The 26,528-nt window shown below is 44.8% G+C and overlaps 1 protein-coding gene across 6 annotated transcripts; it reads left to right on the plus strand.

Moving 5' to 3' along the window:
* The first annotated feature begins 1,014 nt into the window (after positions 1-1,014).
* LOC144953774 (uncharacterized) lies at positions 1,015-18,550 on the plus strand. 6 transcript variants are annotated; one of them, XR_013640902.1, is made up of 5 exons: positions 1,021-1,086; positions 1,406-1,472; positions 8,132-10,266; positions 11,069-11,745; positions 15,786-18,550. XR_013640902.1 is itself a non-coding variant. In XM_078884412.1 (3 exons), the coding sequence occupies exon 3, from the start codon at positions 8,160-8,162 to the stop codon at positions 9,573-9,575; it is 1,416 nt and encodes a 471-aa protein (XP_078740538.1). In that variant the 5' UTR covers positions 1,021-1,086; positions 1,406-1,472; positions 8,132-8,159; the 3' UTR covers positions 9,576-12,055. The 6 variants fall into 6 exon arrangements, 1 of the variants encoding a protein (XP_078740538.1); XR_013640898.1 differs by lacking the exon at positions 15,786-18,550 and having other exon boundaries at positions 11,069-12,055; XR_013640900.1 differs by lacking the exon at positions 15,786-18,550 and having other exon boundaries at positions 1,044-1,086; positions 1,406-1,467; positions 8,130-10,266; positions 11,069-12,055.
* The last annotated feature ends 7,978 nt before the right edge of the window (positions 18,551-26,528 follow it).

Raw genomic sequence — 26,528 nt, forward strand, 5'->3', positions numbered from 1 at the left:
TGTCCGTCTGTGTCTCTGGTCGCATGTGTGTCTCTCTGTCTGTGTCTATGTCGTCTCTGTCTCTCTCTGTTACTCTTGTCTGTCTGTCCGCCTGTCTTGTCTGTGTGTGTGTCTATCAGCGTCTGTCCCACCGGAGTCAACGACTGTCAGCAGCAGGCGCCCGTTCAACTCCCACGACTGCACGCCACTCAAACTTGCTCCCAACACACAAAGACAAAGATCCCCCGTGTAGCCTGCACATGTTGGGGCAAGTGCTGTTAGCAAGCACCTATTAAGGGTGAGACGGCACACGAGGGGGTGGGTGGCCAGCACCACGCCCGGCCACCTTTGTCTCCCCAGTGGCGATGTTTACACACCGCACCGGGTACTCGTTTGAGGCTGAGTTGACGTAGGGGAGGCTCAGGACCGGTTCAGAAAGTCGTCACTGGCGGTGTTGGCCACGAGCGGGAATGGAACTCGGCTGGTCGGTGCGGAGCGCAGCGCTCATCACGACACTGCCGCTCCCCTTCTGTCAACAAACTTGAACTCTGACCCCGCTCTCTGACGTCACCGCTCAGCGTGACCTCATCGGCGTCAAACGCCAGGGGATGTGTACCCCGCTAGTGACGTCATGTCACCAATATATTCACCCGACCACCGCTCTCTTGAGCGTGACGTCACCTCCGCCCGGTGACTGGTGGCTCATTAACATAATACATTTGTGAAAGCCGTCGCGAGTTTATTCTGACAGGTTCTGCACCCACGGGATTTTTGCACAGCGTTGTGTGTACGGTGCTGTTTTTCTGGGAGACTTTACAGTTTTATCCTGGATTTTTCTGTTTGCGCATTGTCACTTCAAGATGTTGTCTTGTTTGTTGCGGTTGCACCCGATTCAAGAGCCGAATGGCTCACAGGGCTCTATACCAAATAAAACAAAAACACTGACATGTGGGCCGCCATCATTAACATAATATATTCACGTACGGAGCCGCTCATTGTGGGATGGGAGCGTTATCGTACCCCGCAAGTGACGTCATGTCACCTGCTGCCGCGTGACGTCACGACGTAACAGGAAGCTGCCGCTCCGCCCGTGCACTGAAATCCGAGGTGAGAAATTCTCATCGTGGTTGTTGCGGTGCTGTTGGTGGTGTTGGTGGCGGTTGTGGTGGTTGTTGTTGTCGTTGTTTACCAAGGTAGAGCCTCGCTCTCTCGTAGGGGTGTCAATTGAGTAGCAGCGAGCATGGAAGCGATGTCCAGGTTGGATCTTACAACGCGGGGCCTAGCCACACAGGGCCTTGCCTCCTGCCCTCGCCTGATCGCGTTTGTTTCAATTCTCTCGCTTAAGTTTAATTTGTCTTAACACGGCTTGCCACTTTGTAACTTTGTTTTATTTTAAATATTCACAGTTATTTTATTTTTATACCAGGCCAATCCCGCTTGAGCTGCTATACCGCTCTTGTCTTCAGACGCGACCTGCCAACAACAACAACAAGGTGAGGCTTTGTCAACAGCGTGGCGGTGTTCACTCTCTACAGTGAAGGGAAAAAGTATTTGATCCCCTGCTGATTTTGTACGTTTGTCCACCGACAACGAAATGATCAGTCTATAATTTTAATGGTAGGTTTATTTGAACAGTGAGAGACAGAATAACAACAACAAAATCCAGAAAAACGCATGTCAAAAATGTTATCAAATGATTTGCATTTTAATGAGGGAAATAATTATTTGTCCTTCTCTCAATCAGAAATATTTCTGGCTCCCAGGTGTCTTTTATACAGGTAACGAACTGATATTAGGAGCACACTCCTAAAGGGAGTGCTCCTAATCTCAGCTTGTTACCTGTATAAAAGACACCTGTTCACAGAAGCAATCAATCAGATTCCAAACTCTCCACCATGGCCAAGACCAAAGAGCTCTCCAAGGATGTCAGGGACAAGATTGTAAACCTACACAAGGCTGGAATGGGCTAAAAGACCATCGCCTAGCAGCTTGGCAATAAGGTGACAACAGTTGGTGCGATTATTTGCAAATGGAAGAAACACAAAAGAACTGTCAATCTCCCTCGGCCTGGGGCTCCATGCAAGATCTCACCTCGTGGAGTTGCAACGATCATGAGAACGGTGAGGAATCAGCCCAGAACTACACGGGAGGATCTTGTCAATGATTTCAAGGCAGCTGGGACCATGGTCACCAAGAAAACAGTTGGTAACACACTACGCCGTGAAGGACTGAAATCCTGCAGCACCCGCAAGGTCCCCCTGCTCAAGAAAGCACATATACATGCCCGTCTGAAGTTTGCCAATGAACATCTCAATGATTCAGAGGACAACTGGGTGAACGGGTTGTGGTCAGATGAGACCAAAATTGAGCTCTTTGGCATCAACTCAACTCGCCGTGTTTGAAGGAGGAGGTATGCTGCCTATGACCCCAAGAACACCATTCCCACCGTCAAACATGGAGGTGGAAACATTATGCTTTGGGGGTGTTTTTCTGCTAAGGGGACAGGACAACTTCACCGCATCAAAGGGACGATGGACGGGGCCATGTGCCGTCAAATCTTGGGTGAGAACCTCCTTCCCTCAGCCAGGGCATTGAAAATGGGTCGTGGATGGGTATTCCAGCATGACAATGACCCAAAACACACGGCCAAGGCAACAAAGGAGTGGCTCAAGAAGAAGCACATTAAGGTCCTGGAGTGGCCTAGCCAGTCTCCAGACCTTAATCCCATAGAAAATCCGTGGAGGGAGCTGAAGGTTCGAGTTGCCAAACGTCAGCCTCGAAACCTTAATGACTTGGAGAAGATCTGCAAAGAGGAGTGGGACAAAATCCCTCCTGAGATGTGTGCAAACCTGGTGGCCAACTACAAGAAACGTCTGACCGCTGTGATTGCCAACAAGGGTTTTGCCACCAAGTACTAAGTCATGTTTTGCAGAGGGGTCAAATACGTATTTCCCTAATTAAAATGCAAATCAATTTACAACATTTTTGACATGCGTTTTTCTGGATTTTTGTTGTTACTCTGTCTCTCACTGTTCAAATAAACCTACCATTAAAATTATAGACTGATAATTTCTTTGTCAGTGGGCAAACGTACAAAATCAGCAGGGGATCAAATACTTTTTAAATCCTTTATATTAAGTTCGCTTGCTTGCTTGCTTAGGATCGTGCAAATCTTTCGGTCGTTTTTTAACCCACTTCCCGTGATCCAATCGAGCTGACATTTTGCACAGACTCGTTGTGCGTGACAATGAATTTTCGTGAAATTTTTTTCCCAAAATTTTACACTGTTTAGGGAATTTTTTTTAAATATTTATTTACCAAATGGTTAATGCTGGCACAATCATCTGACCCATAGGTGGCAGCCATCTCAAGCCAGAGGACGAGAGGACTCTAGCCGCCCCGATGCCACGCATATAAAGGATTTATAGTGAAAAACTTTGTTTTTACGGGTTAATTTTTTCTCTCACTGTACTTGTGGAGGGGAAACCGGGGATCCGGAGGGAAATTCACGCGACCACGGGGGGAGAGAGAGACACGCAAACTCCAAATCAACATTGCCAGGGCTGTGTTGATTGATCCTCAATGAATTCCGTGATGGAGTGAGGAAGCATTAATAGTGAGCAGGTGAAGGTGGCCAGGCGTGGGTCTGGACACACCACCACCTGTGAACCATGCCAGTGCGTGACAGTGGGGGTGGGGTGGCACGTGTCCCCCCAACGATCCTATCGAAATCCCTCATTTCGCCCGGGACTCGTATTCTTGTCTTGGATGCATTTCATATTCCCTTATTTCACTGAAAAACCCTGATAAATTTGATGCAAGAAAGAAAAAAAATCTTATTGGTTCTTTCGGTAAAGTCACGTAGAAGGGAAGTAATAAAATAATAAAAATAAAACATAATAAAACAATTCTCACGACGTTTCGGCCACAACGCAAGCAGCCGTCCTCAGGCGAAGAATGAAGCACCTCCAAGCTTGGAGCGTATATTTAAGCTGGGTTAGAGGGGGGGAGGTGGGAAGAAGAGCGCCTAAACAAAATAATTTGCATATCAAGAGGAATTCAGCATATGGAAAATGTGTAGGAGGTGGGCGGGGGGGGGGGGGTTCCAAATCAATACTATGCCCGTGCATTATGCAGGATTAGCTGCATCAAAGGGGGGGGGGAGGGGGGTAGCATTAACAAAGGAAAGGAATGTTAATAGTATGTAGCTGCAGTTACTAAACAACCTAGTAAAAAAAAAAACTAAAGTAAAAACTGCATAACAAACTAAAGTATAAACTACATAGCATCATCAGTATACTTACTATACTCTACAATCAGCTGAGTTACTAACAGTAAGTAATACATAAAAAATTCTACGTTGTAAAAAATTATATAATATGCTTCCATCTAAACTTTATTCTCTTACATCACACGCGTCTATACCGTACTATATACTGCCATAGGCAAATCCAACATTAAATTACATACTGTATTGCTATAAACCACCCTATACCTTATACATTTTAATATAACACTATGTATTTTTCTACCCACCCTAATGTGTATCGAAATGGTTTATTACGTCCTTCCAGTGATTGCTAAGCCAGAATCCATCTTCTCGGTTAAAATTGTCTCTGTGTTTGTATATGTGGATCGCCTCATGAACGAATCTCTCATGATAGCCAGATGGCTTGCAGAGAACCTCTGTCTTGGAGAAGTCAATGTCATGTGAGCCCACTGAGTTGTAACAGTGATCTGCCACGGCTGAGGTGTTTGTCCTACCGTGTTTCAGGTCAGCTTTATGTTCACGGATGCGGTCTGAGACATGTCGTTTGGTTTCCCCAATGTAACTGCTACCACAGAGGCAACTTAGTTTGTAGACACCAGGGTACTGTATGTCTGGAACCACATCTTTTACAGACGGTACCAGATCACGGATTTTATGTACTGTGTTGAATCGGACCTGGATCTTGTGTTTAATCAGGATTTTGGAGATCTTTTTTGTGACCCCAGCAATGTAGGGTAAGGTGATGGTCTTGAAAGGCTCCTCAACAGGATCCTTCTTGATGGTTGGAGTGATGGCTTTGCGGATTGTGTAGTCCGAGTAACCATTAGCCTTAAGAGCTTGGCGTACGTGTTTGAGTTCACTGGAAATGTGTTCATGGTCGGAGATGCATTGGGCTCTATGATATAGAGTCTTGATGAGGGAATTCTTCTGGGATGGATGGTGGTGGGAATCCGGTTTTAGATAAGCATCCGTGTGGGTGGCTTTCCTGTAGACAGAGTGGCTCATTGAACCATCAGGTCTCCTTTTGATTAGGACATCCAAAAAGGGTAGCTTGCCATCATTTTCGACTTCCATGGTGAATCTGATGGCTGGGTGTATGGAATTGATGTGGTCGAGAAATTGGTCTAGAGCAGGCCGGCCATGTGGCCAGATGACAAAAGTGTCGTCTACGTACCTCTTCCATAAGGTCGGGCGTAGAGTGGCAGTCTGGATGGCGTCCGTCTCAAATTTCTCCATGAAGATGTTGGCTACAACCGGAGATAGGGGGGAGCCCATTGGGGTGCCCTCAATTTGCTTGTAGAAGGTTCCATTCCAGGTGAAGTATGTATTGGTTAAGCAGTGTCTCACCAGGGGGGTACCCCAGCATTCAGTCCTTGATGAACCAAGTCTTCAATGATTGCGATGGTGTCAGGCACAGGCACCTTGGTGAACAAGGAAACCACATCAAAACTGACAAGCAGGTCGTCTGGGGACAGGGCAATCCCCTTGATTGTCGATACCAGGTCAGTAGAGTTTAGTACTGCAGGTGGTTTTTCCAGTGAAAGGCCGTAGGATTTCGGACAAAAAACGAGCCAGTTTGTAAGTGGGGGAGTTGATAGTAGAGACAATGGGACGAAGAGGTGTATCTTCTTTATGTATCTTTGGCAAGCCATACAATCTTGGTGGCCTGGCTGCAGAAGGTTTCAACGAGAACTGTTTGGTCTTGTCAATTAATGCGGTTGAAGCAGAAATTATGTTGTTGGTTTTGGAGACGAGGCTGTTGGTGGGGTCTCTTTTTATTTTTGTATAGCTGCCATCGTTGAGTAGTTCTTGAATTTTGTTGTTGTATTCTATTTTGTCTAATGCCACTGTCATCATAGACAAAATAGAATACAACAACAGCAAGCCATCTGGCTATCATGAGAGATTCGTTCATGAGGCGATCCACATATACAAACACAGAGACAATTTTAACCGAGAAGATGGATTCTGGCTTAGCAATCACTGGAAGGACGTAATAAACCATTTCGATACACATTAGGGTGGGTAGAAAAATACATAGTGTTATATTAAAATGGTTTATAGCAATACAGTATGTAATTTAATGTTGGATTTGCCTATGGCAGTATATAGTACGGTATAGACGCGTGTGATGTAAGAGAATAAAGTTTAGATGGAAGCATATTATATAATTTTTTACAACGTAGAATTTTTTATGTATTACTTACTGTTAGTAACTCAGCTGATTGTAGAGTATAGTAAGTATACTGATGATGCTATGTAGTTTATACTTTAGTTTGTTATGCAGTTTTTACTTTAGTTTTTTTTTACTAGGTTGTTTAGTAACTGCAGCTACATACTATTAACATTCCTTTCCTTTGTTAATGCTACCCCCCTCCCCCCCCCCCCTTTGATGCTGCTAATCCTGCATAATGCACGGGCATAGTATTGATTTGGAACCCCCCCCCGCCCACCTCCTACGCATTTTCCATATGCTGAATTCCTCTTGATATGCAAATTATTTTGTTTAGGCGCTCTTCTTCCCACCTCCCCCCCTCTAACCCAGCTTAAATATACGCTCCAAGCTTGGAGGTGCTTCATTCTTCGCCTGAGGACGGCTGCTTGCGTTGTGGCCGAAACGTCGTGAGAATTGTTTTATTATGTTTTATTTTTATTATTTTATTACTTCCCTTCTACGTGACTTTACCGAAAGAACCAAGAAGATGAATCCCTGCAGTCACGAAAGCTTTAAATCGAAAGAAAAAAAGCCGAAACAAATGAATTTAACTAAATCGGATGTTTTTCATTGAAGGAAATTTAACCTTAACCCACTTTTATGTAATGTCGATTTTGGCAACTCGGGAAGGGAATGGCGTGGCGAGCTGAAAATAGTCGCGACCCCCACTGCCACCGTGTGGCATATTATTACGTGCCAGGGACTCTGAGATGATAGGACAACAGTCCGAGTCCATAATTGACAATAAGTAACGGCCGTTACAAGCGACTCACAGAATTGTGCGCAGTTGCGTATACAGTACACGACTTCCCTGAAGGCAAACACCGTCAGCGAGCGCGATGCCAATCACACGCGTGGAATAAAAGCAAGGGACAAGTCCTTGCTAACAACACCTTACTAACAACTCCCTACTTATTAACAACTCCTTTCATTTTTCTTTGCTGGAGGGGTTGCCCCCCCCTACCTGAAAATCCTGGCTCCACCTCTTGAGTTTGTGACAGTGTAAAGTTTGTATTTGCAGTAAAGTCTATCAACTCTATTGAGCACGGAGGTGAAATCTAACCATCTTCTTAGGTTTTTTCGGTAAAGACTTTACCGAAAAAACCTAAGAAGATGATTCCTTGCAGTCACGAAAGCGTCAAATCTAGAAATCTAACCAGTAGTTTATTTTTGTTTTCCTCTGGAACTCTTTGTAAGAATGGAGTCAGGAAGTTTACCACAGCACACACGCAGCTGAAGTCGGAACTGTTCATCCCAGCAGTCAAGGACATCTGAGCCTGGCTTCACACCTCGAAGTTGCGATTGAACATTAATTTATGCATTTCTGCATAACACAAATAGTATTATGTTCAATGCCCTTTGCTATTTCAGCTGAATTTAGCTTTCATAAATATTCCTTTTGAAGCCGGACAGCTGAAATTGTGTGCTCGGAGTTTTGGGTTAACATTCATTTTGAAGATACTAGGGCTTCCAGGCATGTTGATGACCATTTGCCCTCTCATTGTGTGCAATCATAGCCCGTGTGATGAATTTAGGAAACTTTTTCATTACATCATAAATATGTTAACAAGTATAGACATGTAAGTTACGTGTGACTATATATGCATTCCTCTGTGCCTCGATACTGACGTGTCGATGGTGTGGATATCATTTGTTTCTGTCTGCAGCTGTTGCTTCCTCTGCAGAATTGATCTGATGGAGCAAATGCACTTGGCGCAGCTCGGTGCAAAAGGGCAACATTGGGACCAGCGTGCAAACAGCACGGATCATCCTGGGAACTTGACACAGCACCAGAAAACTCACACAGGAGAGAAACCTTTCAAGTGCACTGTGTGTGACAAGGCATTTGCATGGCCATCAGCTCTTCAGGCCCACCAGAGAAAACACACAGGAGAGAAACCTTTCAAGTGCACTGTGTGTGACAAGGCATTTGCATTGCCATCCGCTCTTCAGGCCCACCAGAGAACACACACAGGAGAGAAACCTTTCAAGTGCACTGTGTGTGACAAGGCATTTGCATGGCCATCAGTCCTTCAGGCCCACCAGAGAACACACATGGGAGAGAAACCCTTCGAGTGCAGTGTGTGTGGGAAGGCATTTTCAAAGTCAACTGTTCTTAAAAAACACCAGAGAACACACACGGGAGAGAAACCCTTCAAATGCACTCTGTGCGATAAGGCGTTTTCAGATTCATACAATCTTTTAATACACCAGAGAACTCACACAGGAGAGAAACCCTTCGAGTGCAGTGTGTGTGGGAAGCCATTTGCACATTCATCTACTCTTGTAATACACCAGAGAACACACACGGGAGAGAAACCCTTCAAGTGCAGTGTGTGTGTGAAGGCGTTTGCACATTCATCTCATCTTGTAGCCCACCAGAGAACACACACGGGAGAGAAACCCTTTATGTGCAGTGTATGTGGGAAGGCGTTTGCACATTCATCTTCTCTTATAGCACATCAGAGAACGCACACGGGAGAGAAACCCTTCATGTGCAGTGTGTGTGGGAAGGCGTTTGCACATGCATCTCCTTTTGCAGCACACCAGAGAACACACACGGGAGAGAAACCCTTCAAGTGCAGTGTGTGTGGGAAGGCGTTTGCACATTCATCTCCTCTTGTAGCACACCATAGAACACACACGGGAGAGAAACCCTTCAAATGCACTCCGTGCGGGAAGGCGTTTACACTTTCATCAAATTTTCATGTCCACCAGAAAACACACAAGCATCAGAAGATCCATAAGGAGTGGAGTCTGAAAACAGCTTGTGAAACTCAAAGTGCCGCAATGAGCCCATCCCTCATCAAACAAGAACCGGAAGAATATCCCAGCTTGGACACTTGTAAAGGTATCGAGGTGGAATATGAAGAGGTGACGGTGAAATGTGAAGAAGTGATGGTGAAGCGCGAAGAAGTGATGGTAAAATGTGAAGATGAGGATTCAACTCCAAAATGGGACCTTCACATCAATGAAGGCAACGTGAAGCAGGAGGAGAATTCTGAGTGTGAGGCAGAGCAAGGCAACTCCCAGCAGTTTGTGGAAGTGGAGGTGTGGGTGGACTTCCTCCGAGACAAGACAAAGTCAAATGGAGACCCGGTAGATGCGTAAGCTTGAGACGATGTCGCTCCAATAGATGCACCTTTGTCACAGGCCTTTAATGACAAGAATGTGAAGTTGAACACTCAATTCATAGGTTCAACCTGCAGAGTAAGAGCAGCCAGTCTTTGTGGACCTGTGGGTTGGTTAGATCTCTAACCAGAAGCGAGAGCCAAAAAGCTCCCAAGCATTCACTATGTTATCATAATTGCATTTATATGGTGCTTGCTTAATCGCCTCGGCAATTCGGAGTTTTGTATCTCATCTCGAACACTCGAAGAGAATCCCCAAGTAGCAGCTGCCCCTGTGTGGCACAAGGTGGTGGCCCTGCATCGGCCTGCATGTGGACAAGAGCCTGTCAGTAGGGGGCGATGGTTGATGTGTCATGTCAGTTGTGGAGTTTGTAGGTATTGTTTAGAATTTGCTACATTTTGACCCAGACGCCAGCATGCAATGGCCTACTCGTTTTGAATGACGCAATAATATGTTGTACATACACTGTTAAGCAGACGGTGCGTATGGTTTTTTAAATAGCTTCGTAAATTAGGAGTGGATTCCTGCAGTAACGAAAGCTTCAAATCAAGATTGAACTGCCTCTACGGGGAGCGTTTCCACACATCTGTTAGAGCTTTTAACAGACTGAGACAAGAAGGCTCACATGATCGAGTCTCTCACCTTTCTAAAGAGATGCCGCGACAACAAGGTAATACCGATCGCTTTTACTCACTCTTGACATTAACAGATGAAGCGTCCACATCTGATTGGAACCTTGTAGACAACACGATTGTCTGATGATGGACGCTTGTGTCGTGTTCGAAACTGGATTTATTTGATTTCTATCTACGTGACTTCACCGAAAGAACCAAAAAGTATAGCTTGTTAATACGATGTAACCTGATGCAGTATATCTTCTTGGTTCTTTCGGTAAAGTCACGTAGAAGGGAAGTAATAAAATAATAAAAATAAAACATAATAAAATGAAATAATTCTCACCATAGTGCGTGGGCATGGTATGACTTTGAAGCCCCCCCGCCCCCTGCGCATTTCCCATGAATATGCTAAATTCCTCTTGATATGCACATTCTTTTTGTTAAGGCGCTCTTCTTCCACCCCCAACCCAGCTTATATGTAAGCTCCTAGCTTGGTAGTGTCTCATTCTTCACCTGAGGACGGGTGCTTGCGTTGTGGCCGAAACGTCGTGAGAATTATTTCATTTTATTATGTTTTATTTTTATTATTTTATTACTTCCCTTCTACGTGACTTTACCGAAAGAACCAAGAAGATGAATCCCTGCAGTCATGAAAGCTTTAAATCGAAAATTCTGATGCAGTATATTTCAGTGCAGTAATTCAATTTTGTTCATATGCCTGTCAATTTAGAATTAATACTTTTTTGTCTATAAGGGTCAAATATTTAATAAGTGATGTTAGGACAAAGTGTGTGTTTTGGAAGTAACCTGTACAGATAACTCGGGTGAGACCTGTTGTATTTTTTGTGTTTCCAGGAAGCGTCTGCCTCTGGAGCAACTCATTGTCTTTGAAATGGGGAGCACACTCGGATCATTCATCAGTTACAAGGCATACCACTCAAAAGTTACGTGTAGGAGGTACATTCTCTACAACACGAATGATCATTTGTTGACGTAGATTTTGTCGAACGAGGACTAGAAATGCTCCTTGCCGATTAACGTCTGGATGTTCACAACCATGGGTTGAAGCAAGCCGGACCGCCTTTGGCGCCTCCGAACAACCATTTACCGCCTTGGGCCAGGAAAGTCACGAAAATAATTGCACACAAACGACGCATTCACGCAAGCACCCGATGCTCCGTTTTGAAGTTTGAATAGTATTATGTTTCGAATTAGATAATTTTATTTCTTAATTAAAAGCTTATATCATTTTACATCTGAAAGACTTCATAAAAAAAAACATTTAGTGTGAATTTTCTCTCGTCATTAAGTAGATGGCCTTGCTGGGGGTTCGGTTCCATGCAGACTTTCACCCGTTTGGGATTGCGGGATCGAGATAAGGCAACACAGCTGGCCGTGCGAGAAGACCGCCGTCTGTGATCGATTCCAACGTAATCGAACGTCTGTCCCTGTGCCTCCGTCGTTTGTGCAGCGCCCCCTGCATGAAAACGACGGCAAGTGCAGCAGATATATGAAATTGTGCACTTATACAGGTAGGAACAACAGTTCCACACTGCCCACCAGGGATTATTTGTCTGTCGTGCATAGCCACGCCCTCGATTTGTATTTCATAGAGCGCTTCGGGAGGGCTCAGCACCATGTGACGCGCCGCCCCACGCAGCTTGCGCCGTGTGACACGGATCGCACGAATGCGCCGTCCAACCAAGTTTCTACCTGCCCACTCCGAAGGAACGTGTTGTAAGAGTATAGCGAGTGGGTTTTCACAGTACCTTCGTCTTACAGAAATCAATTTCACGTGAGCCCACCGCATTAAAACAATGCTCGGCTGAGCGGGGCGACCCACGGGGGGGGGGGAGGGGGGGCGGGGAGGGTGGCACTTCCGTGGAGAGTGAGGACGCGCAGGGCGATGGTGGCACGGGCTGGCACGGGCACGTCCAGCACCCTGGCGCCCATTTACAATGTGGATGCCACCGCCACCCCCTGGCAAACGGTGGGGGGGGGGGGCACCTTATCTATGTCACGTGCCATAGCTCACGTGACTGTTTCTTCTGCCGCGACAATGTCTGGATTTTTTCGCCTGAGGAAGAACGCTTGTGTTGCGATCGAAACGTGATTTATTTATTTGTACCTACGTGACTTTACCGAAAGAACCAATGAGTATGAAAGATGTCTTGGCTACTGATCTGTTTCATATCTGTGTACATCGATATCCCACATTGCTTACCAGTACACACCACAAAGAAATGAATAGAAATTAGGACTTCTGGGGATGGGCAAAGATCGAGGAATCTCTTTAAATGGAGCGAGTTAAGTGTGTTCGATTCAACATCTGTGTCTCTGTTCGCCTCCGTGTGTCTCTCTTTGCCTGTCTGTCGTCTCTGTATCTGTCTCTGTGTTCCTCTCATCTGTGTCTGTCCGCCTGTCTTGTCTGTGTGTCTATCAGCGTCTGTCCCACCGCAGTCAACGACTGTCAGTAGCAGCAGGCGCCCGTTCAACTCCCACGACTACACGCCACTCAAACTTGCTCCGAACACACAAAGACAAAGATCCCCCATATGGCCTGGAAAGAATGTTGGGGCAAGTGCTGTTAGTGAGCAGCTAACACAAATATAAAGATCCCCCGTATAGCCTTAACAGACTGGGGGCAAGTGCTGTTAGTGAGCACCTATTAAGGGTGGGACGGCACCACGCCCGGCCGCCTTTGTGTCCCTAGTGTTGTGTATATGTAGTGCTCGACACGACAGCTTCTTGTCTTTCCTCTTCACTTAATTTTGCATATTTCGATCAACGTTCCTCCAGCTAACACCGATCCACGGTTCTCCTCTGCGCTCTCCGCTCGCTCGCCGCGTTCCGCGGGCCTCACTCGCTCCCCATCACTTCTCCGTCGACTCTCCTCTCCTCTCCACTCTCTCCGCCACAGTTCGGCTGCTCCTTTATCAGCTCCACCGTCCCACTCTGTCGTAACTACATCAGCTTCTCTTCCCACACTCCAGCCGCTTCCTACTGGCTTCCTCGTCTCACTGCTACCCTACACTTCTCCACTGCTACCCTACACTTCACCACTGCTACTCTACACTTCTCCACTGCTACCCTACACTGCTCCACTGCTACCCTACACTGCTCCACTGCTATGCTATTCTACACTGTTCCACTGCTACCCTACACTTCACTGCTACCCTACACTTCTCCACTGCTACCCTACACTTCTCCACTGCTACCCTACACCTCTCCACTGCTACCCTACACTTCTCCACTGCTACCCTACACTGCTACTCTACACTTCTCCACTGCTACTCTACACTGCTACTCTACACTTCTCCACCGCTACCCTACACTGCTACCCTACACTTCTCCACTGCTACCCTACACTTCTCCACTGCTACCCTACACTGCTCCACTGCTACCCTACACTTCTCCACTGCTACTCTACACTTCTCCACTGCTACCCTAAACTTCTCCACTGCTACTCTACACTGCTCCACTGCTACCCTACACTGCTCCACTGCTATGCTATTCTACACTGTTCCACTGCTACCCTACACTTCACTGCTACCCTACACTTCACTGCTACCCTACACTTCACTGCTACCCTACACTTCTCCACTGCTACCCTACACTTCTCCACTGCTACCCTACACCTCTCCACTGCTACCCTACACTTCTCCACTGCTACCCTACACTGCTACTCTACACTTCTCCACTGCTACTCTACACTGCTACTCTACACTTCTCCACCGCTACCCTACACTGCTACCCTACACTTCTCCACTGCTACCCTACACTTCTCCACTGCTACCCTACACTGCTCCACTGCTACCCTACACTTCTCCACTGCTACTCTACACTGCTCCACTGCTACCCTACACTGCTCCACTGCTACCCTACACTTCTCCACTGCTACCCTACACTGCTATTAGCTCTGCTGCTCCAACTCTTCCATCCTCTGTCTCCTCCCAGGCTCGAACGCCTGTCTCCTCCAAAACCCCCTCTTTTTATCCCCGAGCCAATTAATCCCCAATGAATCTGGGGCATCCCCCGCGACGCCACTCGCCTCCAGCCCACGCTGGCACCTGGCATGTTTTTCCCGACAATGCGGCGCCACTCCGCGACAACAACACCCTCTCGGCCAATCGGCGCCCTGCGTCCTTAATTACTCCCTGCCACCTGCTACCATCCTCAGACAGCGCGGCCCCACATCTCGACAACAACAACAACGACGCCCAGCCAATCGGCGCCCCGTGTCCTTATTTGCTCCCGCTGTACGCTGCGTGCGCGCACACCGACCTCTGCGCGTGACGCGTACTTTCCCTAAATTGATTTTAATAATTCGGCCATTTTTTTTTATAATAGTCAATTGGGGTGTAGCATGGGGCACGAAAAAGGCTGAGGCACACCCTCACCTCCCACCTCGCCTCTCACAAGCCACACAAGAAGGCAGCTCGAGATAAGCTGTAAAATGTAAAAAAATAAACCCCGTTGCAAGGTGAGGGGGCTGCTAATGAGATTCTGGGGAAATCTCTACTGGGCTTCAAAGACCGCCATACAACACGGACGCAGGGCAGGGACAATCGGACATTACAAGTGGCGTTTTTTAACAAGAACAAATCGACATTATAGACTGCAGTCTAGATTAGTGGCTTTTATTATTACTTATTTTATTTTATCCTTATTCACATTGTTTCTATCTACGTGACTTTACCGAAAGAACAAAAGTACATGAGTTCCGCAAATCACGAAAGCTTAAGTCAAAACTTAGCTATGTCTCCAACCTCGGGATATCAAAATATAAATCTAGAATAAGAAGCACGGATTTCTGGCGACACAGAGAACAAAATTTGATAAACCCTTGGAATACCTGTGGTAACAACTAGGTAGATCACATATCTTGGTTAAACATAAACCAAATAATAATTATGAAGTATTAGACCGAGGGTCATCCAGAAGAAATACAATGCAAAACAGGTCAATCACACACGACCAAGATGATATGCATTCCATAGAATCAGAGCCGCCCAACCACCTTTGTCTTCCAGAAGCACGTGGTAGCAATAAATTACACATGCAGGGAGGGCGCCTCCCCTTGAGATATCAAGCACCATGAAGAAATTCCAAACCACGACAGAAGTACTGTAAACACTTCAAAACATACCTTGAGTCACAGAATCAACACCGCAAAAAGGGATAAATATTAAGATAAGGGGTGGAAAATAATGTTTCGACACATTTATAAATAACGCGATCTAAACCCAAAAACGTTGATTATGAATAACATTGGTCGGGAAAGCCTACGTGTTTCTCTTTCTCTCAACTCTTGTATATATTTGGTCTTGAAAAATTAATGAAAATAGAAAAAATGAAAAAAAATGTAATTTTCTAAAATGATGCTAATTTATGTAGACTTGACCTTTGGAGGAGTGTGCTCGACTTCCGAGTCCGCACGCTCGTGGGTAGTCGTGAGCTGCTGCTGCTGGTCCTGTGCGATGCTCGCTTGGTCGATGCTTGACGCTTTTCCACCTTTTCTCCAGGTTGATTGCTTGTCGTTGCTCGTCACTCTTTCTCTCTCTTGCTGCAGCTGCTGGTGGGAGCTGGCACTCAATGTAGAATACAACTTTTAGCGATGCTTTGTCTGTCAGCGCCAAACTCGTACTCAGTGCCACATCGCTACTCTGCAAGCCTCGCCATCCTTGGTCGATTGTGGGGCCCACTCCCGGAGCTTGCCGCAGCAAGACCCTGTTGCATGATCTGTGTCCTTGCTTATATGTGAAATTCTCCCCTCTCTGCGCGTCGCTTGTGAGAGAAAAAAACCGATGCCCTCTGTTTCGTTCTCCTCCCGTGGCCGCAGCCGCCTGGTTGCCCCCGGTTGCCCCCGGTTCCACCCTCTCTGCCTTCGTGGTGTTTGCTATCTCAAGGGGAGGCACCCTCCCTTCATACGTATTTATTGCTACCATGTGTTGTGTCAAATTGTTGGGAGACAAAGGCGGTTAGGAGTCTCTGGTCCTATGGAATACATATTATCTCGATCGTGTGTGTTTGACCTATTTTGCCTTGTATCTATTTGGACTTACCCTAGGTATAATACTTCATGATTATTGGTTTATATTTACCAAGATTCGTGATGTATCATAGTTGTTAACACAGGTATTCTGAGGGTTTTATTAAGCTTTGTTCTCCGTCCGTGTCACTAGGAGTAATATAAGTAATAATAAAAGCCACTAATGTAGACTGAGAGTGTATTGGCAGTTTATAATGTCGATGTATTCTTGTCGCTAAGTTTCGAACTTTTACCGTTAAAGAAAACGCCAGTTGTAATGTCCGTTTGCCCTGTGCTCTGCGTCCGTACCAGTGAGTCTGGAGATATTTTGTGAACTGTCCAAAACGTCCACGGAGGTCGTGTCATATGGTCCTTTGACAATCTGGAGATATACCAGATCGTCATTAACCTCCCTTTGCCCTGGAGTTTATTATTTAATGGCTCTTTATGACCTCCCTCCAGTTCCTTTAATGTGGCAAGGCAGCTGGGTGAGAGAGGTGGGGTGTGCCTCACCCTTTCATGCCCTATGCTCACCCCAATCGATTATTATATAAAAAAATATATATTGGCAGAATTATTCTTAATATTAATTTTTGGTTAAAGGCCTATATTTACAACCCATAAGAGTGAATGGAAAACATGGTAACAGGAGGTCACACTTCAAGAGACGGCGCCCCTCTTTGTGAGAGACAAGAAAATGTAACACCTCCAACCATGAGGGAAGAGGGGGGGACGCAACCGGACAAATAGAACCCCCCCCTTCCCAGATTATTTTTTGTAGAAAGTTGAAAAACTAGAAAACACTTAGGGGCAATTGAAAGGTATGTTTCCACAGATGGCTTGAGGAAGGAGACAGGAACTAGGCCTTGATATGACTTAACAGATTACTTCAATAAATTACAACAGACACACACGTACACCGGACAAACAGTTGCTCCCACAGGTTGAGAGCGAAATCAAAGAAATTCCGGTCCTTTGTGAGAAGGCGAGCCGAGATGGAAGAATTTCAGAGATAAGCAAGAATACAGCACACGTAATTGAGTCTTGCTGCGGCAAGCTCCGGGAGTGGGCCCCGCAATCGACCGTGGATGGCGAGGCTTGCAGAGTAGCGATGTGTCACCGAGTGTGAGTTCGGCACTGAAAGACAAAGTATCGCTAAAAGTTGTATTCTACATTGAGTGCCAGCTCCCACCAGCAGCTGCAGCAAGAGAGAAAGAGTGCGAAAGAGTGACGAGCAATGAGAAGCAATCAATCTGGAGAAAGGAAAGCATCGACCAAGCAAGCATCGCGTAGGACCAGCAGCAGTAGCGGCTAATGACTACCCACGAGCGTGGGGACTCGGAAGCCGAGCACACTCCTGCAAAGGTTAAGTCTACAAGGACCAACCGCGCCTGGTGCAAGGGAGAGAGCGTGACCGGTGCAACCTAGAAAGAGTGTCGGCGCTAGCGACTAGCGGACGAGCTGCAATCGCAATCGGGCACCGTCAGGGACGAGCGTCGTGCAGACTCGGCTCATAAAGCAGCAGAGAGGCCTGCAGCTGCCGCCAATAGAGAGAGCATTGTGTGTATGACACGCCAACACACACACGACTCATCGCCCAGCAGCCAACCAAGGCATTTTCAGTACAAGGAACGCCCCACCTCGGCGTCTGCTTAACGCAAAGAGTTCAGCAAGGAGACAATACACCCACACACACATAATGCACATATCGGGACTCATAAGATTACTCCAAAGTTCTTGTGTTTCGGTCAGGGCCATCCTAAGATGGTGCGTTAACTATTAGCTGATCGTGACAAGCATTGCTGCCCATTGAGTTACGTGGATACGGTCATTTAGAAGTGTTTCAGTAATAATTTTTGTAATTGTATAACTGTACCAATGAATTCATTGATGAAACTAAACATTTATAAACATGTATCTTACGAATCTAGACTCACAGGGATACTATTGTGTTAAAATATTTATTTTGATCACAGAAGCCTTTAATTGATAAGCATTTGTTAGACAAGCAGGCACAGCTGCCGCGCACCATTGTTCCAAGACATTACCAATGAATTCATTGAGGTCTACTTTTGCCTTAGGCACATGTTTCTTTATTGCTGTTCGTATGAATATTGTCACATTCATTTTTAAGGACGTTTTCCCATCGCTGTGTATGCTCGCTTTACTCTGAGGAATTAGCCGATTGTTCTGTTGCCCAGTTTAACAAACGTAATCATTGAAGGTTAAATGTATGGATCAATGAGGACATCTCCTGCAGTTCGCATATTAGAGTTTTTTTTATATTAAAGTTGCTTAATACAGAAGAGTCTCAGTGGTGCCTTCCTAAGAACTGTATCCTGCGGAGAGATCTGAATTTTGAGACCTGACATAAACACACTAAGACATAATCAGTAAAAGTGAAAGTGAGAATCATTGTACATTATGAGACCTCCTTTGCCGGTAGCAAAATATAATAATAGCTTTTTTACCCTTTTTTCTGGCAACAAAATTGACACCTTTTTACAAGGAATCATGTTTACATTAACCACAATTCCTGCAGTCAAAATGCAAACAAAAAACGCACTCTGATAATGTATGCACTGTCCTTGAAATTGATTGGTCCACACCTTATAAAAAGTCAGTTTTGTTGCCAGAAAAAAGGGCAAAAAACCTATTATTTTGCTACTGGCAAAGGAGGTCTCATGATGTAAATGCTTACCCCGTGTCCTCAATACTCTGATGATGCATTGTCTTTGAGTTGTGCGCCTTTTGAGGTCATCTGGTCGAACACCATATGAGACTGGGCTCTAACAAAAGCTGTATCTGGTGTGAACCAATCAATTTCAAGGACAGTGCATACATTATCAGAGTGCGTTTTTTGTTTGCATTTTGACTGCAGGTATTGTGGTTAATGTAAACATGATTCCTCGTATAAAGGTGTCAGTTTTATTGCCAGAAAAAAGGGTAAAAAATCTGTTATGAGAATCATTGTATTATCCCGATTGATAATACAACCCTAGACAACGAAGCCTAATGATCATAATTGCATACATTATAAGAACTACATACGCTCGCATAACCTAAAGCAATTACACCTTCATAATTAGTATAAATGCATTATTTGCATAATGACATACATTAGCATTTTTAAAATACATTTTCAAGACCGAATAAAGAAGCGCTGCAAATAAACGGTTACAATGATGTACACATCAACAGGGCATTGAATACCTAAACCAAATCATATAACAAGAGCATTGAAACTGCGCAAGTAATTAAAACGATCAAAATACCGTACATTGTGGGAGTAACTGATAATCTCGCCAGATGTTTGGTAAAACAAAACATCCGAGTCAGATTTCACATGGTGCATAAAATACAGAATTTAATATCTGGTACAAAACATGTATTATCGAAGCTATCAACAGAGTGTGTGTACAGGAGTAACTGCACGTGTGGTAAATGTGATGCTGGGCAAACAGGACGAATGATCAGCACGAGACTAAAAGAGAAATATTAAATTCTCCCAAATACAACTATCAGCAGTAGCAGAACACGCGTGCCAACAAGGACACTCAATTGATTTTGATAATGTTGAAGTTTTGTGCAAAACAAGCTGCGATTGGCCAAGACTAATTAGAGAATCTATCGAAATTGAAAGAAATCAAAATATCTTTAATCGTTCGGATAGCTACCGTTTTATTGCTGTGTGGAAGCGAATAATCACGTAATATATTATTTAAATGCATGCCTACAAAGAGCAGCATACTTCATTAGGGATTACCGTTGGTAGGGCTATTTTAATAAACACAATAGACAGGAAGGACAAGTTCACAGGGCTCGCATAAAGCATAATATACGCTGCCTCAGTAATTCCCCCCCCCACCCCACATCGTGCATGAAATTTTCCACTTTTAATCTAATACATATAATAAGGCTAAATACAAGAGGAATTAACTTTCGTCCAGAAATAAAACTGAAAGTTGGGATTATTTAGGCTAAAATGGCACGGTATGCAGATTTACTTTTTTATACTCGAAAATGTAATGCATGAAATTCCCCACTTTTTAACGTAATATATAGGCTACTCAGGCTAAACACAACCCAGAAATGTACTTTCTGTTTAAAAATACAGCTGTAAAAAGTTGTCATTTTTTTGCAAAACATGGCATAGATTAGTATGACGATTTTCTGTTTAGGGCGTGAACATTTCTTTCGTGGAATTTTTCACTTTTAATCTAATACATAGCATATTAAAGCTAAATACAATGGAGGAATGAACTTTTGTTAAAAAATAAAGCTGTGAAAATGTAGCAAATTTTGGCCCAAAACGGCATAGGTTCATATACCGATCTTCTGTTTGGGATGTGAACATTTAATCGTAAAATGTTCTACTTTTAATCTAAGACATAGCATACTAAGGGTAAATACAATGGAGGAATTAACTTTTTTTTGAAAAATAAACCTGTGAAAATTTGGCTTATTTTAGCTAAAACCGGCATAGGTAATCGGGCCGATTTTCTTTTTTATACTTAAAAATTTCACCGTGAAATTTCCCACCTTTTTACGTAATATATAGGATACTAAGGCTAAACACAACCTAATTATGCTGTTTTTGATGAAAAAGTAAAGCTAGGAAAATTGGGCTAATTTTTCCAAAAAACGGCATAGGTTAGTCTGCCGATTTGTTTTTTTTTACTTGAAATTTTCATGGTGACATTTCCCACTTTTAACGTAATATATAGCATACTAATGCTAAACCAAAGGGAGGAATTCACTTTTTCTTGGAAAATGTAGCTTTAAAAATTTGCCCTCCATTGTTGTTGGAGGGAGACTGCCTCCAACTGCCCAGTAGCGTCTTTCGCAAGCCTCCTTCTCAGAGGCCGATCTTGACACCGCTGCTACCAGTCATCAGCAAGTCCACTCAGCTCCACATCCTCCTGTAAACACGTCACTGCATCTCTTCTCCAGCCCGTGCCGCGCCCATTTAGCCCCCACGATTCGGCCGAACAAAAGCTGTTGGGCATGCAGTGACTGGGCATGCGGGCTACATGACCCAGTCAGCGCAGCCTTGGCTGGCGGAGGAGCTCACCGATGAGACTTTGTCCAAATATTTCGAGGATTTGTGAGCTCACACAATCCAGCCTGGTTAAACCCAGGATGGATTGTAGGCAGGCCAGCCTAAATGTTTTTAACCGGCGAAGATGTTGACTTACACACACACACATCGAGTGACATGCACACATGTATGGACTTACACACATGTGGACTAACACGCAACATATATGGACTGACACACACATTGACTGACACATAGACACACAAACGCACATTGACTTACACACTGACATGGAGCGATGCACACACATCGACTAACACACACACATCGACTAACACACACACACAGCGACTGATACACACACATGGGCTGACACGCACACTTGCACTGACACACACAAACACATCGATGTACACACACACATCGGGCGTTGTCCGTTCGAAAAAGATAGACACACATAGACTTACACACAGATGCATGGACGTACACGCACACACATATGGACTCAAACACACACATCGACGTGCACAGCAATCCCCGATGATGGCACAGCTATCAGCATCGCAGTACTACGTATGAGTAAATAGCGGGACGTGAGCAATGGAAACAATAGAAATGCATAGAAGAAATAAGCTGAAATAAGTTTACATTAAATAGCAGCAGTACACACAGGTACGTTGAGAAGCAGGCTACAGTATAGATTATAGACTGGCAGTACGCCGACTCAATGACAGAAGCATTGCTACAGTGCACATAAAAAGCAGCCAATACAGGCAGCAGCTGAAAAAGCAGGATACAGTCGACATGAAAGGCTGGTAGTACACTGAGTGAGGTAAAGAAGCAGGCAAGAGATTATAGACTGCCATACACTCATAATGGGCAAAAGCCAAATTAACAGTGTAGATAATAGAGTGGCAGTGCACTGACGTTAATTAATCAGAAGGCAGCAGTCCACAGCACAGACTGACAGTACAGCATCACAGCGTCATAAAAAAGACTAAAAGGAAATATTTAGCAAGCTAATAATTAAAAATTAGTTTTCTGCACACAAACATTACAATAGTAATATTTGCCAACTTATTAGTTTCATAATAGTAAACAATGGACCAGAGTTGTTATCTGCACACAAACATAATTATTGTAATATTTGGCAACGTATTTGTTTACTAATAATAAACAATGAACCTGAGCTCTTAGCGCAAGAAGCAAGGAAATGTGTACTTACCATAGCCGTGGTGAGGCCTAGTCCCATGCAGAGCCCCCGTCTTGGCCTACATTGCCGAGCCAGGGGAGGCAGCACGTTGGCAGGCTGGGGGCTGGGACGCTACCCTCCCACCATCCCCCCGCCCGTGCAACAATAATGCAATCTAAGCACTATAATATTATTATGTATGGACTCTGTAGTATAAACTGGATGCATCGTGTTGGGGGGGGGGGGGGGGGGGGCGAAGAGGACATGACACTGTGAAGAAATATCCGCAGCGTTATGTGTATATGTATTGCATGTTAAAGGTGTAAAAGAAAATGTCCCCCGTGAGCTCGACCGAACGCGCATCACTTGGCAGGGTCTGCCCCCCCGAGGCAATTGTAGTCAGTTGGTGCGGTCGATGTCGCGCAATAAGTAAATAATTAGAATAAGAAATGTCACAAATTTGTTAATTAAACTATTTTAAAGTTTACGGATGGGAAAACGGAATAGCCTATTCCCACCGTGGGGCTTAGGGCATGCTGCCTGTCAATTTTTTGTATACATAAACCCCACCGTTCGAGAGCCAAATCCCTCGCAAGCACGCGCGGAGACTTTTATATATAAAAATAAATAAAATACTAACCCTAACCCCTAACTCAAACCTAACCATAACTACCCTAATCCTAGCGATAACCCTAACTCCTCACCCTAACCCCTAACCCTCACCTCTAACCCTAATCCCAGCCCCTAACTCTAACCCTCACCCATACCCAAACCCTAACCCCTAACCCTAATCCATATGCCTTTAAACGCATCTCAGCGAGATGAGTTGAATCGTTTATAGCTTGACTCTGTCGAGTAGAGTCGAAGTGGCATATGCCACTTGCTTGTGTGACTTGTGGAACCGGGGCGGCATTTTGCATTGAAGTCAAAGATAGGTGTGATTGTTTGAAGCAGGGGCGGTTTCTTCATTAGTTCGATTGGGCGACGCACCACCAATGTCATGCAACCACAGAGTCACGCTAGCCGTCACTGTGCCTCTGGATATAGTCCAATCAGCGTCATGCTACGTTCTGTGGAGTACCGCCTCTTTTTGGGCGATTTCCCTCCGGCTGAGAATCGCCCCGAGTGGTCCCATAGACTTACATTCAAAGATGTTTTTTTTCGAACGGGGGGCGCTGCAATGCATTTTCTATGGCTTCCGGGAGGGCTCGCACTAACGTGCTTATGTCATCATACGTAAGCACGTTTCATCCAACAAAATTATTTGTTGCCACCTAGTGGAATCTTTAATAAAAGAAACATGAGTGGATTATATTAATAGTGAGTATAGAAACAAACAAGATGTATTGTAAGAGTCACTTTATTTTTCATTAATATTAAAGAAGTGAAGTTGCCTTTACATGCTTAAGCTGTTAATTTATCCTTTGCATGGGTGGACCTTATCCTTATCAATCATCCAGACATTTGCCCCCCCTGAGAGATTTTGCAGGAGCCGCCACTGGTTTGAAGCACACTGTTTTGGAATGCAGTGCGTTTCACTATTTCAGCACCGATGTTCATCAAATATTCAACGGTGTAAGCGTATGGGACAGCTTGGGATGTCAATGCAGTAGTTTGTAACTTGAAAATCCGTGAAGAAATAAAGAATTTCAGTGCAAATCGGCCGTATAGTTTAGTTTTTTACCGGCGTTTGACGTGTTACGTGTGCCCTCTTGTGGATAAGTGCAGTACCACAAGCGTTCAATTCGTGGTTACGTCTGCTATGTGGTGGACATGTGCAGTACAGGCCAACACAGTACGCCAGCAGTTGCTGCTGTCAGGCGTTACCCGCGCATCCCCCGTAGTTGTGAGTCGCTGCTGCTGCGGCGTCCTGGCGTTTGTCCGAAGCGCGGTTGGCTGCAATGAAGTCGTGAAGACACCGCACAGTGCCACTGCTGCTGTTACCGCGCCAAGGTACTGCAGTTGTACCAAGTGACCACACGGTGGCGATACAGCACCATTTTGGTTAAGTTATTTTGCAAGTGTCCATGATGGTTCGGCCATTTAACGAGTGTCCATGTTGGTTAGGTTATTTAGCGAGTGTCCATGTTGGTTAGGTTATTTAGCGGGTGTCCATGTTGGTTAGGTCATTTGGCGAGTGTCCATGTTGGTTAGGTTATTTAGCGAGTGTCCACGTTGGTTAAGTTATTTAGCGAGTGTCCATATTGGTTTGGTTATTTAGTGAGTGTCCATGTTGGTTAGGTCATTTAGCGAGTGTCCATGATGGTTAGGTCATTTAGCGAGTGTCCATGTTGGTTAGGTCATTCAGTGAGTGTCCATGTTGGTTAGGTCATTTAGCGAGTGTCCATGTTGGTTAGGTTATTTAGCGAGTGTCCATGATGGTGAGGTTATTTAGCGAGTGTCCATGATGGTCAGGTTATTTAGCGAGTGTCCATGTTGGCTTGGTTATTTAGCGAGTGTTCATGTTGGTTAGGTTATTTAGCAAGTGTCCATGCTGGTTAGGTTATTTAGCGAGTGTCCACGTTGGTTAAGTTATTTAGCCAGTGTCCATATTGGTTTGGTTATTTAGTGAGTGTCCATGTTGGTTAGGTCATTTAGCGAGTGTCCATGTTGGTTAGGTCATTTAGCGAGTGTCCATGATGGTGAGGTTATTTAGCGAGTGTCCATGATGGTGAGGTTATTGAGTGAGTGTCCATGATGGTCAGGTTATTTAGCGAATGTCCATGTTGGCTTGATTAATTAGCGAGTGTCCATGATGGTTAGGTTATTTAGCGAGTGTCCATGTTGGCTTGGTTATTTAGCGAGTGTTCATGTTGGTTAGGTTATTTAGCAAGTGTCCATGTTGGCTTGGTTATTTAGCGAGTGTCCATGTTGGTTAGGTCATTTAGCAAGTGTCCATGTTGGTTACGTCATTTAGCGAGTGTCCATGTTGGTTAGGTCATTTAGCGAGTGTCCATGTTGGTTAGGTTATTTAGCGAGTGTCCATGATGGTGAGGTTATTTAGCGAGTGTCCATGATGGTGAGGTTATTGAGCGAGTGTCCATGATGGTCAGGTTATTTAGCGAATGTCCATGTTGGCTTGGTTATTTAGCGAGTGTCCATGATGGTTAGGTTATTTAGCGAGTGTCCATGTTGGCTTGGTTATTTAGCGAGTGTTCATGTTGGTTAGGTTATTTAGCGAGTGTCCATGTTGGCTTGGTTATTTAGCAAGTGTCCAAGATGGCTAGGTTATTTAGCGAGTGTCTTTGATGTTTAGGTTATTTAGCGAGTGTCAATGTTGGTTTGGTTATTAGCGAGTGTCCATGTTGGTTAGTTTAATTGGCGAGTGTCCATGATGGTTAGGTTATATAATGAGTGTCCATGTTGGTGTGTGTGTTGAACTTCTTTCACACCGTACATAGCCAATCATGCTCATAGGAGGTGCGGGGAGGACAACAAACGAAGCATAAACAGCAGTTCTAAACAAAATTTATTTTCAATCTAGATTAAAAAAATCCGTAGCTCCAGTGACTTCCTAATATCGGAAGAAAAAACATTCCAGACGGCTGCAGAAGTGCATCTGAAAGCATGCAATGCTGAGACTGTCTTTATTCGATGACTACCCAAAAGCTGCTGCTAAGATGACCGGAGTTTGCGTGATGGTTTAAGCTCTTTGATGATGTCAGCAAGGTATTGTGGTTTATTTGTGGTAAGCGCTTTGAATGTAATGAGTGCAACCTTGTATGTATGACTTCGGCAACAGGAAGCCAATGCAGTTCGGTGAGCACTGGACAGACATTGGTCGGATTTTCCAGTACCCGTCATGATGCCTGCCAAATAATTTTGTACACGCTGCAGCTTGGTAATGTTTTTGTCAGATGTGCCGGAGAGTAGTGAGTCGGAATAATAGAGCCCTAACCCTATCCCTAAGCCCTAACCACTAACCCTAACACCTTACCATAAGCTTAACCCCTAACTCTAACCCTTAACCCTAACCCTTAACCATAACCCCTAACCCTAACCCCCTGACCCAGACCTTGACCATAACCCTAACCCCTAACCCTAACCGAAC

Source organism: Lampetra fluviatilis (assembly GCF_964198595.1).
Source record: "Lampetra fluviatilis chromosome 45 unlocalized genomic scaffold, kcLamFluv1.1 SUPER_45_unloc_1, whole genome shotgun sequence".
NCBI classification, from domain to species: domain Eukaryota; kingdom Metazoa; phylum Chordata; class Hyperoartia; order Petromyzontiformes; family Petromyzontidae; genus Lampetra; species Lampetra fluviatilis.